The 15,097-nt window shown below is 53.6% G+C and overlaps 2 protein-coding genes across 2 annotated transcripts; both read left to right on the plus strand.

The window, feature by feature from the left end:
* Positions 1 to 7,200: 7,200 nt before the first annotated feature.
* Positions 7,201 to 8,351, plus strand: UV8b_06691 (uncharacterized protein; the record flags this gene model as incomplete). Its single annotated transcript, XM_043144188.1, has 2 exons — positions 7,201 to 7,240; positions 7,522 to 8,351. 2 exons carry the CDS (start codon positions 7,201 to 7,203, stop codon positions 8,349 to 8,351), a joined length of 870 nt encoding a protein of 289 aa, XP_043000123.1.
* A 5,306-nt stretch (positions 8,352 to 13,657) lies between these two features.
* Positions 13,658 to 14,716, plus strand: UV8b_06692 (uncharacterized protein; the record flags this gene model as incomplete). The annotated part of the gene is made up of 2 exons (XM_043144189.1): positions 13,658 to 13,808; positions 14,160 to 14,716. The coding sequence occupies 2 exons, from the start codon at positions 13,658 to 13,660 to the stop codon at positions 14,714 to 14,716; spliced, it is 708 nt and encodes a 235-aa protein (XP_043000124.1).
* Positions 14,717 to 15,097: the final 381 nt, after the last annotated feature.

The following is a 15,097-nucleotide window of genomic DNA, read 5'->3' on the forward strand; positions in this document are numbered from 1 at the left end:
TGGATCCAGTCCTAGTGGTGCCCAACTCTGGACTCGATTCCTGGCCACGCAAAATCCTGGCTCACTATATGGAAGGTAGTCCCGCGGCAGTTCGAGGTCACTGATGGCATGGAGGATGACTTGGGTTGGCGAGGAATAAATAGACCGCGAGCGGGACTTTATTGCATTTCACCGTGGCCCCTGGCCTGGATGAGTAACAAGGCACCCCGGGCATGACAAGTCCAGGCAACTATGTCCGGAGTTGTAGCCGTAATGGTTTCATAACGACGCAGAAGAAGAACAAGGAAAAACACGTCCTCATGTAGCAGAATCCTTGAGGGTGACTGGATCCGCAGTGGTTTTTTTTTTTTTTTCCCGTTGCAGGCACTGTCTTTGTATATTTGCCCAGGGTCAGCTTTTCATCTTTATCCGTGTGACTAACGCCCGTTTTGCAAAGACGGAAGAGAGAACAGCGTCAAATGAATACTAGAGATTGGGACGGATTTTTTTTTTTTTTTTTTTTTTTTTTTTTTTTTTTTCGGTTTTCTGAGGAGGCATTGGTCGAAACGTTGACAAATTCCCGCATACCATTTGCTGTGGACAATGATTGACAGTGAAGTGGCAAGGTGCTTTCCCCTCCAACGGTGTCCTCCAGCGAGATGATGGGGAAAGCAGCAATCAACGGTCCCGCGAATATCATTGATGTGCTGAGTTTGTCGGCAGGTGCACTTGGTCAGCTCGACCGACATTGCTGCAGGTCGCACTTGAGGGACGGTGTAGGTGCAAATCGCCCAGGTGCCCGACTTTTGTCCAAGACTCCAAGTGAAAGCCGGCGGAGCTTGCTTCTCTGGCGGCGCGGTGCGAATCCGACGAGCACGCACGTGAAGCCCTGCGACCGGGCGACTCGGGCCAACTTCTGTAAGGCTGAGGATGATGCCAATCACGAGGCAAAACGCCAAAACGGCAGAAACTGAGCGTCTCGGGCATTTTCAGGTCGGAACCCGACGCCGCCCTCTGGGAAGCCTGAGGAGCAGCAGTCGGTAGGTACCGTACCTGGGCGTCGTGAACCGCGGCTTCTGACCTCCATCCAGTCTCGGTTGGTCATGGCAATGCACCGCGATTCGCCATAAATCCACAGTGGCGACTCGCGGAAGTCGCGGAACGGGCTTTTGGGGCGGCCGGATATTATCTTGCCGGTGCTAGTGGAGGCGTTGCATGTTGGGGTCGTGCCGGGTCGGTGTTGGGTCGGGGCTCTGGACGCTGAGCGAGGTGGAGACTCTGAGAGTGAAGAGGTAGAGAGATGGATCCGAGGAATTGAGCTGCTTTGCCTGGTCTTGCCTGTTCATGCCTGTTCATGCCAGCTCGTGCCTGCTCGTGCCTGCTCGTGCCTGCTCGTGCCCGCTCCTGCCTAGCCTGACAATGTTCGGCTCGGATGGAAGGCGCGACTCAGGATCGTAGGGAGCTCCATGTCCGTACCTGTTTCATATCTAAGCAAGTGCCAGGCATGTGCATATGCAACAACTGGCCTTCGGCGTTTCTCCAATGTGGCTGCTCTTACCGAAACCCGCCCCAACGCACAAACGCACATAAACGAGACTACATATCAACCGACCTGTGCCCCCCCCTTATCATTCGACCCCCCCATAATAACTTAACTGACCTGACCAATGCTCTTTCCTAATGGAGAGATACGCTAATAAAGAGTAGTGGATCCTTTAATCTACAGTAGCCACTAGACTATAAGTTTCTTTATATATATTTTTCTATAGAAAGTGACTTCTATTATATTTCTATTTGGTATCCCTACCCAAGAACCTAGTATTAAAAGTAAAGAAAGTACCTTTATATAGACCTTTCTATAAAAAGTGACTTCCTTTCTTTTTACTAGGTAGGTACTTAGGTACTTAGGTACTATAGCAGAAAAAAGTACCTTTATATATATTTTTCTATATAAAGTGACTTCTAGCACCTCTACTAAATACCTACCTAAGTACACAGGTTCTAGAAATAGAAAGAAAGGTACTCTTATATATACTTTTATATATAAAGAGACTTCTTTCATTTCTTTTACTAGGTACCCCTACCTAAGAACCTAGTAAGATAGCAGAGAAAGTACTTTTCGTATATTTTTCTATATAAAGTGACTTGACCCACTATTCTCTAATAAACCAATTATATTAAGAATACAGCCCACAGTAATGGTCAGGTCAGTTAAGTTATTATGGGGGGGTCGGATGATAAGGGGGGGGCATAGGTCGGTTGACCTGTACCCTCCACACAAACGCACACAAACGCACACAAACGCACAGACACACAGACGCACAACGCACAACGCACAACGCAACACGCCAGACAACAAGTGGGTCTTGCCCTGTCCACTCCGTACTCTTGTCTTCTTCCCCATCATGTCTCAAACTGCGGCCGGGGCTTCAGCCTGTTTTCTTCCTCTCAACTTATCTGCCGGGATCTTGGCATGCGGACGACGACCCGGCATATCAGTCACCCTTGCTCGGCCTTTGCTTTGCAGGTTGGTGGCGGACTAACCGAGACACTGGACAGCCAGCCCTCTGTTTCAAATCGCAATTCTAGCCGCGTTCGTCTTGGGGCAGCGGCGGCGCCACACAGGCCGACACACAGGCCGAAACACAGGCCGAGGCAATGCAGGCGAGGGCTGGAACATCGATCTGCCGGCGCCGGGACCTGGATCTACGGAGTACCGAATCCAACTCGAGGCGTCTTGCGTATCTCGAACGTACGCTCTCGAGGTTCTGCCATGGATAAAGGATAAAGGGCTCAGGCAGATGGATGATGGATACGGTTTTACATGCATGGCAAAAGACGCCTTTGGCCGTGTTTCCGCCTTGCTCCTGGTGCTTGTACGGAGCACTGGCACTGCGTCATGTCAGTAATTCTAATGAGTACCCAAGGCAGTGCTCCGTACCGAGTATCGAGTACCGAGTACCGAGTCCCGAGTCCCGAGTCCGCACTCGGTACGGAGTACTCCGTACTATCTCAAGGGCATCCCCAACTGCCGCTTCCCTATCGAGGCCCGACGAGGGATACACCTGGGGGGGGGGGGGGGGCGGGAGCTCGCTTAGCTGCGGCGCTAGACTCTACAGGATCTGAAAGGCGGGGCTGCCCGGGGCAAGCCCTACCTTGCCTTGTAAGTTCTGCCCAGCAAGGGGCCTGGCAGCAACAGGTACCATGTAATATCTCGCGGCTGCGATTCTGCGAACACTTGGGTACGCGAGAGATGTGTGCTTTTCCCAGGAGCACGTGGCAAAGACATGCACTGCTGCTCTCTTCTCTTGCTTCCTGCCTTCCTTCCGCATCGTTCTGTGGGCAATGAGTATCGTACATGTCGATCTCATTCCGGGGGGTACTGCCAGGTATCATTCCAAGGTACATCCAGGTATCCGGATGACGTACCTAGTGCACCTGCCTACCTACTGTAGGTACCTAGTAGGTGCGAGGTGCTAGGTAGCATCATATTTCAAGCCTCTGTCCAAGGAATGCCTCAGCGACCAACAAGGCCGCTTAACAGAGCCGTGAAATCTACCTCCAAAGTTGGAGCTGCCGGTTCCCGAATGTTCCGTTTCATAGAACCAGACTATTAGCCACGTTCCAGAATTCCAAAACACGCCCCTGTGGCAGTCGCTATAAACTCTGCATTTCCAGGGCAATTGCGAAACCCCGCCCATCGTCACGACTCTCCTGGAAGCTTGATCCTTTCTTTCTTTCTTTTTTTTTTTTTTTTTTTTGGGGGGGGGGGGGATTTCTTGTTTTTGCCTTCGCGGTTTCTGCAGAATCTGTACTAGCAACTTGACTAGGCTAGCGGGTGGGTGGTGTAATGGTATCGGCAATTTTGAAACGTCAACGCATGCAAGGGTCATGGCTGGATGGAAACTTCGGTTATTGCCGCCTTATACAAGATCCCGGTCGTTAGCAACTCTTGCCGGGTAAATCACCTCGTAGTCGAGAGACTACATATCAACCGACCATTGCCCCCTTCCCCGGTCATCCGACCCCTCGTAATAACTTAACTAACCTGACCAGTATTCTTTCTTAATATAGAATATACTAATAAATAGTAGTAAATCCTTAATTTTATAGTAATTACTAGACTAAAAATATCTTCATATATACTTTTATATATATATATAAAATACCTTTCTTTTATTATTTTCTATTTTTTATAAAATACTTAAAGTAAAAAGTACTTTTATATATATATTTTCCTATATAAATAGACTTTTTTTACCTTTTTATCAAATACTCCTACTTAGTCATCTAATACTAAAAATAAAAATAAAAAGCTTTCATATTAAGTGATTTACCTTACTTATTTTTAAGAAACTAATTATATTAAGTATGTAGCTCACAGCAATAATCAGGTCAGTTGAGTTATTATAGGGGGCTCGGGTGACAAGTGGGGGGCAATGGTCAGCACCAGGTATCTAAGGTACCTAGGTAGGTAAGGTAGGTAGGTAGGTACCTAATCTAATCTACCTATCAATCACATCACCCCCAGAGTCACGGTTGGTACGTACCTACCCTAAGCGAGCAGAACACACGAGGAAGGTTGAGCTGGGCCGCTTCTTGGACGCTGCTCCTCCACCCTGGCTGAGCCCCTTAAGCATGATTGCTACATGTACGGAGTAGTCATCTCGGCACTTGGCACTCGCAATTGTCCAACGTCATACATATGCTCCCTCTCGGGCCCTGTCAATGCGCCGAATTCCCCTGGTTTCTCATCAAGCAGGTATTCGAGCCATCCGAGGCAGATGGATGCGCCAGGCAACGCGTAGGCTAGAGCAAAACAACCTTGGTAAAAACCTTTGCGTCCATCTGATTACCTCTCCAACTCAGTCATTTGATAGCACTCGTTCAGCTCCGTGACGGTCTATGGATCACAGCCCGGTGACTCAAGCAGGCAGTGGCACGCTTCAGGATGAGGGAAACGGCAAGGCATTGACAGCAACGACATGGGTACATACCAAGTGTCAAGCGGCATACGCAATGTGTCCGCCCTGTGACTGGCTCGCCCAGAACTTTCCCGGTACATTCAAAGCCGCCGGGCTGATTCGCGTCTTTCTTTATCGCCGTCCTTCCGTGGCATTGGCACAGGGATCAATGAGATGTTGAGGGTGCCTTGATTGACGGCAAGGGTTACTGAGTCAAGTGCTTCCGAGCACAAGGAGCTCAGTCTGGTTGCAGCACGAAGAGGGGTGCAGCTGGGCCTTTCCGGTTGGCCCAACCTCTCAGTGCTGCTTTCTGTCGAATAGCCTCTCCGAATGGTGACCTATTTAACCGTCGTTCAGGGATGTAATCCTTGCTTTCCAGGCTTTCCAGGCTTTCCAGGCTGTCAGTGCGGAGCGTGGAGCAACCACCATTCCTCTCCCCCCCTATCAGCAGGCTAGTCGGACCGGCGGGTATAAGGAAGGATCTACCGACTGCATGAGCAAAATACAAGGTCGCAGCCTACCAAGGTACCTTGTGTATTGCATGGTCCCCTTCCCAACTCCAATTACCCCAGTAGAATGGGGAATTGATGGCCGTATGTACCATGTACTATGGAATCGGTTGGGCAACACTCGACGACTCGTTTTGATCGTCCTGCTCTGGCTGGGGTTAGAAGGGGGAGGAGGGGGGGGGAGTGGCATTGGCAGGATTGCCCTTTGCGCGCGCAGCACAACCAGGGATACCATGTAAAGACGGCGGCAATCTTGACGCGAGAAAACCGCTGAGGCCAGTTCTGTAACTGGCCAAGCACAGCCAGAAGCTTCTGGCCCTTGTTGGTCGAGCCCAACTGCCATCATTGCCTTTCGGTCAAACGAGACGGCGCTTTGGGTCATTTGCAACCTGTGCAGTCTCTTGCTCGCGGCAGGTCGGCGAGCTAAGCTTACCCGATACTCGAAGTCGACCGATCACAAGCAACACGAATACGATATTCCTCATACTTGGTGAACCAGGCTGGCATCAAAACTCTGCTAACCGCTAACAGGTCGGGACGAGGGGACGCACTGTCACAAGTTATAACAGCACGTGGTAGGACGGTCACAATCCCCAGCAATGAGAACCAAAAGGGAAGGGGAGGGGGGATGTTCCATGCTAACCACACTTGACAGCGGAAGCGCTGATAAGAGAAGACCCTTTGAAATTGAAATATATGCGGCAGTCCAGGTTGAAGGCAGTCAAGGATCTTTTACGGGACCCCGGATCCCCGACACGGGCGAATGTCTAGCACACCAGGACCGTCGTATCCCTGCATTAGTCCAGGCATTCGGGTAGGAGAATGGAAGCCAGAGAGAAATCTATGGGCCGCGCCGGGGGGGGGGGGGGGGGGGGTGGGGGAAAAGCAATGGAGTTGCCTGGCTCAACCAGGACATTTGCATCGATTCATCCAGGACGGGAAGCAGGAGTGCAGAGTGCAAGGGAGGGTAAAAAAAAAAAAAAAAAAAAAACAGGACTGGGCGCAAAACGACGGGATGATTTACACGGCGATGACGGCGATGGCGGCGGCGGCGGCAGAGAGATCGCGTTTATGCGATGCCAAGACCAGGAATTGAATCCAACAATGGTGGCTCTGGCATCATGTGCGTTTTCGCTTTATGCCAAACATAGATCTTGCTCTAGCTTGGCCAGGCTGACCAAGATCGACGGACTTGCCGGGCTAAGTAGCAGCCTTGGATATCTAGCCCTGGGGCAGTCGGATGTTGGTCACCATGATAGGTAATACCCCCCGATCTGTAAGTACCAGCCTCACTCAGCAGAAGCCTGCCCTTGCCTCGGGCCTTTTTTTTTTTTTTTTTTTTTTTTTTTTTTTTTTTTTTTTTCCTTTTAGAACGTGGGAATCCTTCAGCGCAAGGGAGGCAAGGGAAGCAGGGCAAGGGGAGGCGGGGAGGGGGCATGGCCGACGAGGGTATTAATCGCGACTAATCGTTATGCTGGACAGGCAGAAACGAGACGAAACACAGTCGATGTGCAAGGACGTTGAATTCCAGTGGGAGTGAGCGCAGACGAGCGACAAGTGTACGCCTCTCTTCTGTCCCATGACGCTGGATTGGTATTAATACCCTCTGGCCCGCGCCGCCTCTCTCTTATACCTGCACCACTTTCCCGTCCCTTGCATCACATGCCGAAATCACAACATCTTTTGACTCGCAAGAAGATAATGATTTGAGCGCAAGCCAGCATTCCGAGCTAATCATCACATCTACAATGTACGCCTTTCGAGTGAGCCCTCCAGCGACAATGTCAGGTACGCAAACAACCCCTGGTTCTTTTTTTTTTTTTTTTCCCTTGGAAAAGAGGTTGGGGAGGGGGGGGGGGGGGGGGGGAGAGGGCGTGTTTACTTTTCTTTTGTTTTTCCTTTTCCCCCTCGCCAACTCCCCGGAAACCGCATAGTAAAAAGTCTCTGTCTTGTTCTCTTCTTCTCGCCTTGTTTCTTGTTCCCTCTTATTCTTCTTCATCTCGAAAAAAAAAAAAAAAAACAAAAAAGAAAAGAAAAGTAAAACTGACGCGAGCATCAAATCCCTGCAGCCGAAAATCCCTTCATCACGGGGGCACCATCAAATCCCATTCACCCTTCGTGGAGAGGTTACATCGCATCCACCACAGATGCCTTGGTTCTCATCGAGGCGTACATGGTCGGGCTCATAAACGGCATCCCCAGACGGCCACGATATGCCGAGCATCACTGCCTCATCAGGAGCGGCAGCATCCTCATCTTTGAAGAAAGCCGCTCAGGTATCAAGCGCTGGACCGACGGGTTGAAGTGGGGCCCGAGCAGGGTCCTGGGCAACTTTCTCATCTACCGCGAACTCGACGACGACTCGGTCACGCCCGTGCGTAAATCAGCAGCGTCCAAGCCCAGGACGTCTCGGGTGAACCGCAGGCGAGCGGCAGGCATCTCCACCGCAAACGTCGTCGGCAGCTTTGGCGACTGGTACCAGTTCAAGAAGGACGGCCTGATCAAGAAGACCATCAGCGTGCTGGTGCAGGATCGCACGGTCCATCTCGTCAGCTACTTCACCATGGAGGACATCATGCTGGGCCGGTTATCGACGCCGACCATGGAGCCAGACTTGCAGAACATTATACCCAGGATGGAGCTGATCAAGTCGGAAAGCATTCGCAAGCCCATTGACGGAGCTGATTACCTCCCACCCTCTACTCACTCGTCTCCCCCGTCCTCGTCCATGATTCCCACAACAGCAGTGACGACATCGACGACGACGACGCCGACGACGACGGCATTAACAGCGCCGGGTTGGGACCCGCAACAATGGAAGTTTCTGCAGCATCTCTCGAGCTATCAACCTATGGACATGTTCCCCCAAAACATTGTACCTCAACTGTATAACTTTTAAAGGCGAGGCGCGAGAGAAAACTTTGTTTACAGGGCAGGAATCACGAGGGAAACTATCATAGAAACTACACCTGCGCATTATCTGATATATCTCACTGTACATGTCTTTCTTCTTCATCTTCTTCTACTTTTTTCCCCCCTATTTTCTTGCGGGTTATTTTCTTTACCACAATACCAACAGCCAAATGTAGCCTTAGGAATTAGAGCACGTGAATACGATGCAGTATCATATATACACACGACGGGCCTCTTGTCAGTCTCTTGACCGTTGCCGTGCTCTCGTTTTTCCCACGAACGGTCATTCAAGCCTGGGATCAGGCTCCGCCATGTGTAGGTACTCATGCAGAAACACAAAGGACCAATGAGGAGGCTTGACTGCGCCAAGTGAGCTGTGCAAGACGGCCAGAGCATAGCATGCATGCATGCATGCATGGCGGGGGAGTCGCTCGCTTGGACAAGCTAGAAAGCTCGCTCGCCATGGATCAGGATGCCTCGAGACGCGCAACTCCCTCCATAGACGCTGGGCAGGCAGGAAGGCAGGGAGGGAGGCGGTTCAGTCATCCAAGAACGCAAGTAAGTCGACGCGACATTGTTGTTTCCCTTTAGCCAAGCGGATGGCGCGGCAACTCGGTGCTCGTGCTTCGGCATGCAAGGGAGGGCCGGGAAAAAAAAAAGAACAAAAAAAAAAAAGAGAGAGAGACAGAAAGACGCTCGAAGCGAGCGACGAGCATTCCAATCATGTTCGAGAAGCTGGTCGTCTCTGGTCCGTGCCTCAGGATGCTGGTACCCCGGACGGGGGGGGGGGGGGGGGGGAAGGGGTCTTTTCCGTATGGAATGAGCCGACCCCTTCCTTGCCTTGTCTCTTTACTTTGATATTTTTATCGTGGCCCGTCTCTATTTTTGACAGATTGCCCGTTTGAAGGGCGTAGTGAAGGAAGCAAGGCAAGGCAGGGCAAGGCAGGGCAAGACAGGGCAGGGCAGGGAATCCCACCGGCAGAAAAGGCTAGTTGATGCGATGCTTGCTTCCCGCGTACATGGCATGGCGCTGGGTGGTGAATATGCTTATTCTTTTTTTTTTTTTTTTTTTTTCCCCCTCGGGCCAGCAGCCGCAACGTTTGGCCCTGTTTCGCCGGGGTTTGCCGCGGTCTGGTCTGGTCTGGTCTGGTCTGGTCTGGTCTTCTCTGCGCTGCGCTGCGCTGCTTTTTTCTTTTCATTCTTCGTTTCAGGTTGACGGGGAGCTAGGCCTTGCTGTCTTTGGGTCTTTGGTCAGGTTCAGCGTCGTGATCGGGAGGGATTATTAGGTGGGCCCTGGCCTGGCCTGCTTTGCTCCTTCCTCATCATGCTTCATTCCTCATCACGCTTAAAGGCATCCATCTGCGCCAACACAGCCAAAATCCACGATGCCGCAAGCCAATCGAAACATGGCGGGCCGGCACTCGCCCATCCTTGACGTGACGGAGCGACGGCCCCACAGCTTGTAACATGTTCATCACATCGCAGATCATCATGACTAACAGCCTCGTCTGTGGCAGCCTCGTCTCTAGCTTGTGATGCTTGTGATCTGGCAAGGCCGGGGCTTTAGCTACAGTAACTCTTTGCTGGACGAGCCCGGATGGCCCGGAAACTTGGATTAGCGGCGGGGAACCCCGTCCGGGAGCAGAGGATGGGGCCCCATTCAGCGGAGTCGCCTCCATCGCACACGCAACGCACGCGCCAAAGCTAAGCCTCCGAGGTACGCGGCGCCCACCATGACGCGCCAATGCAGCGACGCCACCATGCACACGTACATGTACGTTGTACATTATGCATGGTACTCCGTACATTGTGCATGTACGTACACATGCCTGGCTCCTTCCCCTCTTTTGCTTTGTGTAAGCGACGACGATGCCGGCCGCACAACCGTGGGACTCGAGATCGTGCCAAGCCAGGCCGTCCGTCCTCGTTGGTGGGTGGGTGACAGCGAGGACAGAAATGACCTGGACTCTGCGCCGTGATTCAACAAGCCGACGATGCGCATGCCCATGTGCCACGATATAGCCGCTCTTTCCACCAACCCGGGGCTGCTCGCTTGTTGCCCGTGTCGTCCCCGTCCTCGTCCCCGTCCTCGTCCCCGTCCTCGGCAACTGGCTACATGGTTGCCCCTCGAAATCCTGCCTGGCTCCCTCCTACGCAGGAAACAGACAGCAGGCGTCAGGCAGCCATCTGACGACCAAGTTCAAGTTCCCCCATGACGTTAATCTCAATGTCTCAGGCCTTGCAGAACCTCCACCGGATGGATCAGACAATTCCCCCCCCCCCTTCGCCCCCCCATCTGGCCGAGCCAAGCAAAGCCTCCAACTACCCCGGTCCTTGGGGGTTGGCGGACTCATGGCATGGGGAAAAGGGCGGGGCAGCGACGAAGCTCGCCACGAGTTTAGCGACGTGTGGCAAGCTCATAGATGAGAGATGGCAGGCATTTGTTGGTCAGCAGCGAGCGCCGTCATCTTCCTGCGTGAGCCTTGCGCAACATTTTTTTTTTTTTGTTTTTTTTTGCACCATCAACCCCGGCCCGTCCCGGAAGGACATCTCCACGTTTTGCCGCCTCCTCCCCCAACCTACCGCCCCCTCTCTGCTAGACTCGGCATCGAAAATCCTTTTTGTTTCGTATTCACGCGTTGGATAATGTCCGTGATGCAGGTTTCCCGATGTCGCAGCCGTGGGCCGGGACTTGTGCTTGGCCATGGGATCATGATCATGGGCCATGAAGCCATGGTTAAATTATCAGCGCTCGCCCTCGGTCGATAGGGATAAACTCGGTCTCTTCGACACACCTCCATCGGCCCACCGCGGCTTTCACGGATGGGGTGACAGTCCCCGGGTAGATCCCGTCGTACAAGATGTAATGACCAAGCCCTAAACGACGTTGCAGCAGGCAGACGACGGCCCCCCGTTGCAACTGCGACTAGAATTCTGTGCAGCGGCGGCAGGGGCTCAAACCAACACCCTGCATGTTTGACAGCGAACAAGTTTCTTTCCCCCCGTATTCATGATGACTTTGCCTTTCAGGGGGGGAGGCGGCGGGGGGAGTTGCCTGTACTTTCTTCCTTTCCGTCCGTCTCTTTCTCCTCTTGTTGTTCACAAACGACCAAAGGGGAACGGAGCATTCGGCCCCCGGAGCCCCCTCTCCTCGGCCCTTTCCAACCCTCCGTTTCGAAGGCGAAGACATTTGCCAGAGTGGTCTGTGCCTTGCGCCGTTGTCCAAGATGCTCCAGCCGCCGCCGCCTCAAACTACAGCCGAATCTCCGTCTGCAGACCTGCAGAGCGGTTGCAGCTTGATTGCAAATGCTTACAGCAGCGCTGGGCTCTCTCTTCGTCTCGCAAAAGGCCGCCAGCCCACGGTGCAGCAAACCCTTCCACGTGATGACGGCACGAGATTTGATTGCCCTGGCATGGAGGCTTCTTCAGAGTCCACACGGGACCGGAGAAACATAAAAAAAAAAAAAAAAAAGAATATATATGTATGTATGTACGTAAAGTGGAAAACCACATGCGCTAATTCCGGCATCCAAGTACATTGGAATCAACGACACACAATTCAGCGCCCACTCCGTCGTCTGCCTCGTCTGGCTCACCCGAGGAGCACGGCAGCACATGAGCGGCAAAGACTGATTGCAGAGAAAGGCGGCGGCTAAAGGCTGATACTTTTGGCCAACGGGCGCGAAGCATTTCCAAGGCCCCCCCTTGATGGGGTCTCCTTTAATGTAACACGGTCAAGGTCTCAAGGCCCCTGGAAATGCTCGCTTGGGGAAAATGGGTGCTTTTGTCAAATGCAGCCTGCGTTTGACCCCGGCACCCCATTGCCTGGCTTATTTTATCCCCCGCTCGACTTGTTATGAACGCACAACTGTCACGGGGTCCATTTGCAGCGCTCGTGCTGAGAACAGCCGGGGTCCGCGTCCGGGGATCCCATCTATCGTCATCCCATGGAATCCATATCCACCTATCCCCTACCTATCATTCTAGGGCTAACTGATGGCTTCCCTGGCTTCCCTTGTCCCTTGCAAGTCGTCAAGGTGAGACTCGACGGGACCCCTCGCAACCGACTCTCGTCCTACACTGGGGGGAGCATGCTCCCGGCCTGTTGAGCGCAGTTCCAAAACCCAGAATCACGAATTGTCGGGAACAAGTTTAGTCATTGGATGGATGAGCCATCCGCCTTTCTGGCCTGTTGTTGGGACCTGCGAAGCAAGCGGGCATCTTGACCTGACGGGGGAGATACCAGCCGCCCATGGTGTTTTCTAGGACGTCGATAACTGGCGTACTCCGTACATGGAGGAGTAATCCAGCATACATGCCTGTGGCTGCAGCGCTTCGTTCAACCGCACTGCTAAACTGCCCCGAGCATCAAGGAGCTCGGGTACACAAGGCAGACTAGCCATCCGGAGAATATGCCAAACGGGTTTCTTGATGGTAGTGTAGGGTGGTTGCCCGACTTGACTCGACCTAATATCCAGGCATTCAACCATAAGATACAAGCAAACAAATCCACAGGACAGGCGGCTACGCGGAAGAAACATGATGGGCGCCGCAAACCGTTTACAGTGACTATGCTTACGGTGACGCCTTGGCTGTAACTGCCAGAGGGGCTGGGCCGGAAAGAAAGTACGGCGAAGCGAAAAATTGAAGGAAACAACGACCGCGAATATTTGCACGGCGTCCCTCCTTTCAAAGAGACTGGCATGCTGGACTCGCGCACACAATGACCATTGCCAATCACTCCAACTAGATCTGCAGCGCACATGAAGAGAGACCACCCCAGCCCGGAGCGGTCGGCGGCCCAGGAAATTGCAGCGGCCAACAGCGCAACCACGGCACCACCCTGAGATTGCGGCCAGCCATTAGCAGCCAGCCAGCACGTCCAGCCGCGCCGTAGTCAACAACTACCAAGTCGAAGAAAGCACAAACAAAACCCCCGTCGAGCTGGGCGCCGGCGTCACTCGAGAACCCGAAACCAGCCTAGGAGAGCAGCACTCGCAGGAAAGGTTGCCCGGGTTGGGGCTCGCATCGGTAGCCGCTTACGGGGACGTGTCTTTGAACAACAACAAACCGCCTGCAGTGTGCGGCCCAGTCGGACGCCTGTGGGAAAACAAATGGTCGTGAAGCTGGCTGGATGGCCCGTCTGGTCAGCCATGCCAGCAGTCCCGCCTTTGCCGCGCCGCCCGGCACTGTCCTCCCATTGGGTGCCAACCGGCGCTGGTGCTGTCTGGGGACTCTTTTTTCATGCACTGCGGATAGTTGTCAAGGTCTCGATCTGCCTCTGCCTGCTCCATGCCTGTCAAAGAATCCAGCGTAACGAAGCCCGTGGGGATGGATGATACTGAAACCCTCCCCTTCTCCCCCAAACACGCATCTTTGAAGAAGAGGCCGCCGCCTGCTGGTCATGGCTTGCGAATCACCATCAGGAGCCGGGATGAGCTGGGTATCGCCAGAAGGAAAACGCATGGTCATCTTTATAGTCTTGCGTTTCATCCACCTGCACGAATCACGCGGGGTGTCCCGGGGGGCCCGTCGGCTCGTTGAGCCATTCGCATCGCCGTCGGCTTTTGAATTTCTCTGCTCTCATCAGAGTCAAAAGGCGTCCAGTCACCGTTGTGGGGCAGCTTAGCCAGGGCACCGCCGCCACCCCCCCCCCCTCCCCTCCCCTCCCTCCCTCCCCGGGCTTCACTACCTGCACAGGACCCACATGGTCCAGACCTAGTGCGCTTATTACATATTTCGATCATTCGATGCAACAAAGGGGGGGAAAAGCCCTGACAGCAACACGAGTCAGGATTATCGAGAGAGACGGAAGGGCATGACACTTGGGCCATTCTCCACACCGTCAGGACTCAGGACTCAGGACTCAGGATAGACGACGACGACGACGACGACGACGACGTTCAAGTGCCGTCCACCAATCAGCTCATTGTGCGGACATCCAGAGTACCGCGCGACAAGATGCCAGCCCAGCATGAACCTGGAAAGCGGAAAGCAGCTGGACTGCATGCAAGCCAACCGCCTGTCGACATTGTCCTGATTCCTCGGCATTCCCCTCACCACCTGCGACGTTGGGGCCGTACGGCCCGTCCAGGCAGGTCTGGCCAGCTCTTTGCCGACCGACGCTCATCAGCAAGTTCCATTCCGCTCATGTCGGACACGGCAGCTTGCCATCCAGAACTCCCCCCTTCCCCGGGCGCAACACCCACATGTCGCTGGTCTCGTTACCACGCTCTGCTCACCGCTTCTTCGGCCTCGACTGCCTTGCCTCCTCCCATCGCGCCGCATTGCTCCCTCACACGGCTGGCCGGCACGGTGCAGGAATATCGACACCATGCAGCGGCCGCGTAGCGGAGCGCAGCGCTGCCATCGGGTTCGCAAACACCCTGGCAAAGCACCTTGTTCCTCTTTGGAAAGCCGCGTCCAAGGATGCTCGCTTGACTCGTTCGGGAGCCGGTGGTGGCGTCATTTGACGATGCGCCTGCGACGTTGGTGCGCTTGTTACGCCGTTGCGTATCGGCGGCTGCTGCCAGGAGCGGGTAGCGCGTCGCCAGTGGTGTGATGTTCTTGCCACGGGAAATGCTTGCAGCTGTTTACTGCGACTCGCTCCCATATTATTAGACAGCAAGCCGGAGACGCTTCCGAGTTATGTCCGGCTGGCGGGACTGCTCGAAACGGCCCCTGGGGCTAACTTGCAGTTCTGGATGGATGATTGGGGCGCCTGTGCCTACG

Source organism: Ustilaginoidea virens, chromosome 5 (assembly GCF_000687475.1).
Source record: "Ustilaginoidea virens chromosome 5, complete sequence".
Taxonomy (NCBI): domain Eukaryota; kingdom Fungi; phylum Ascomycota; class Sordariomycetes; order Hypocreales; family Clavicipitaceae; genus Ustilaginoidea; species Ustilaginoidea virens.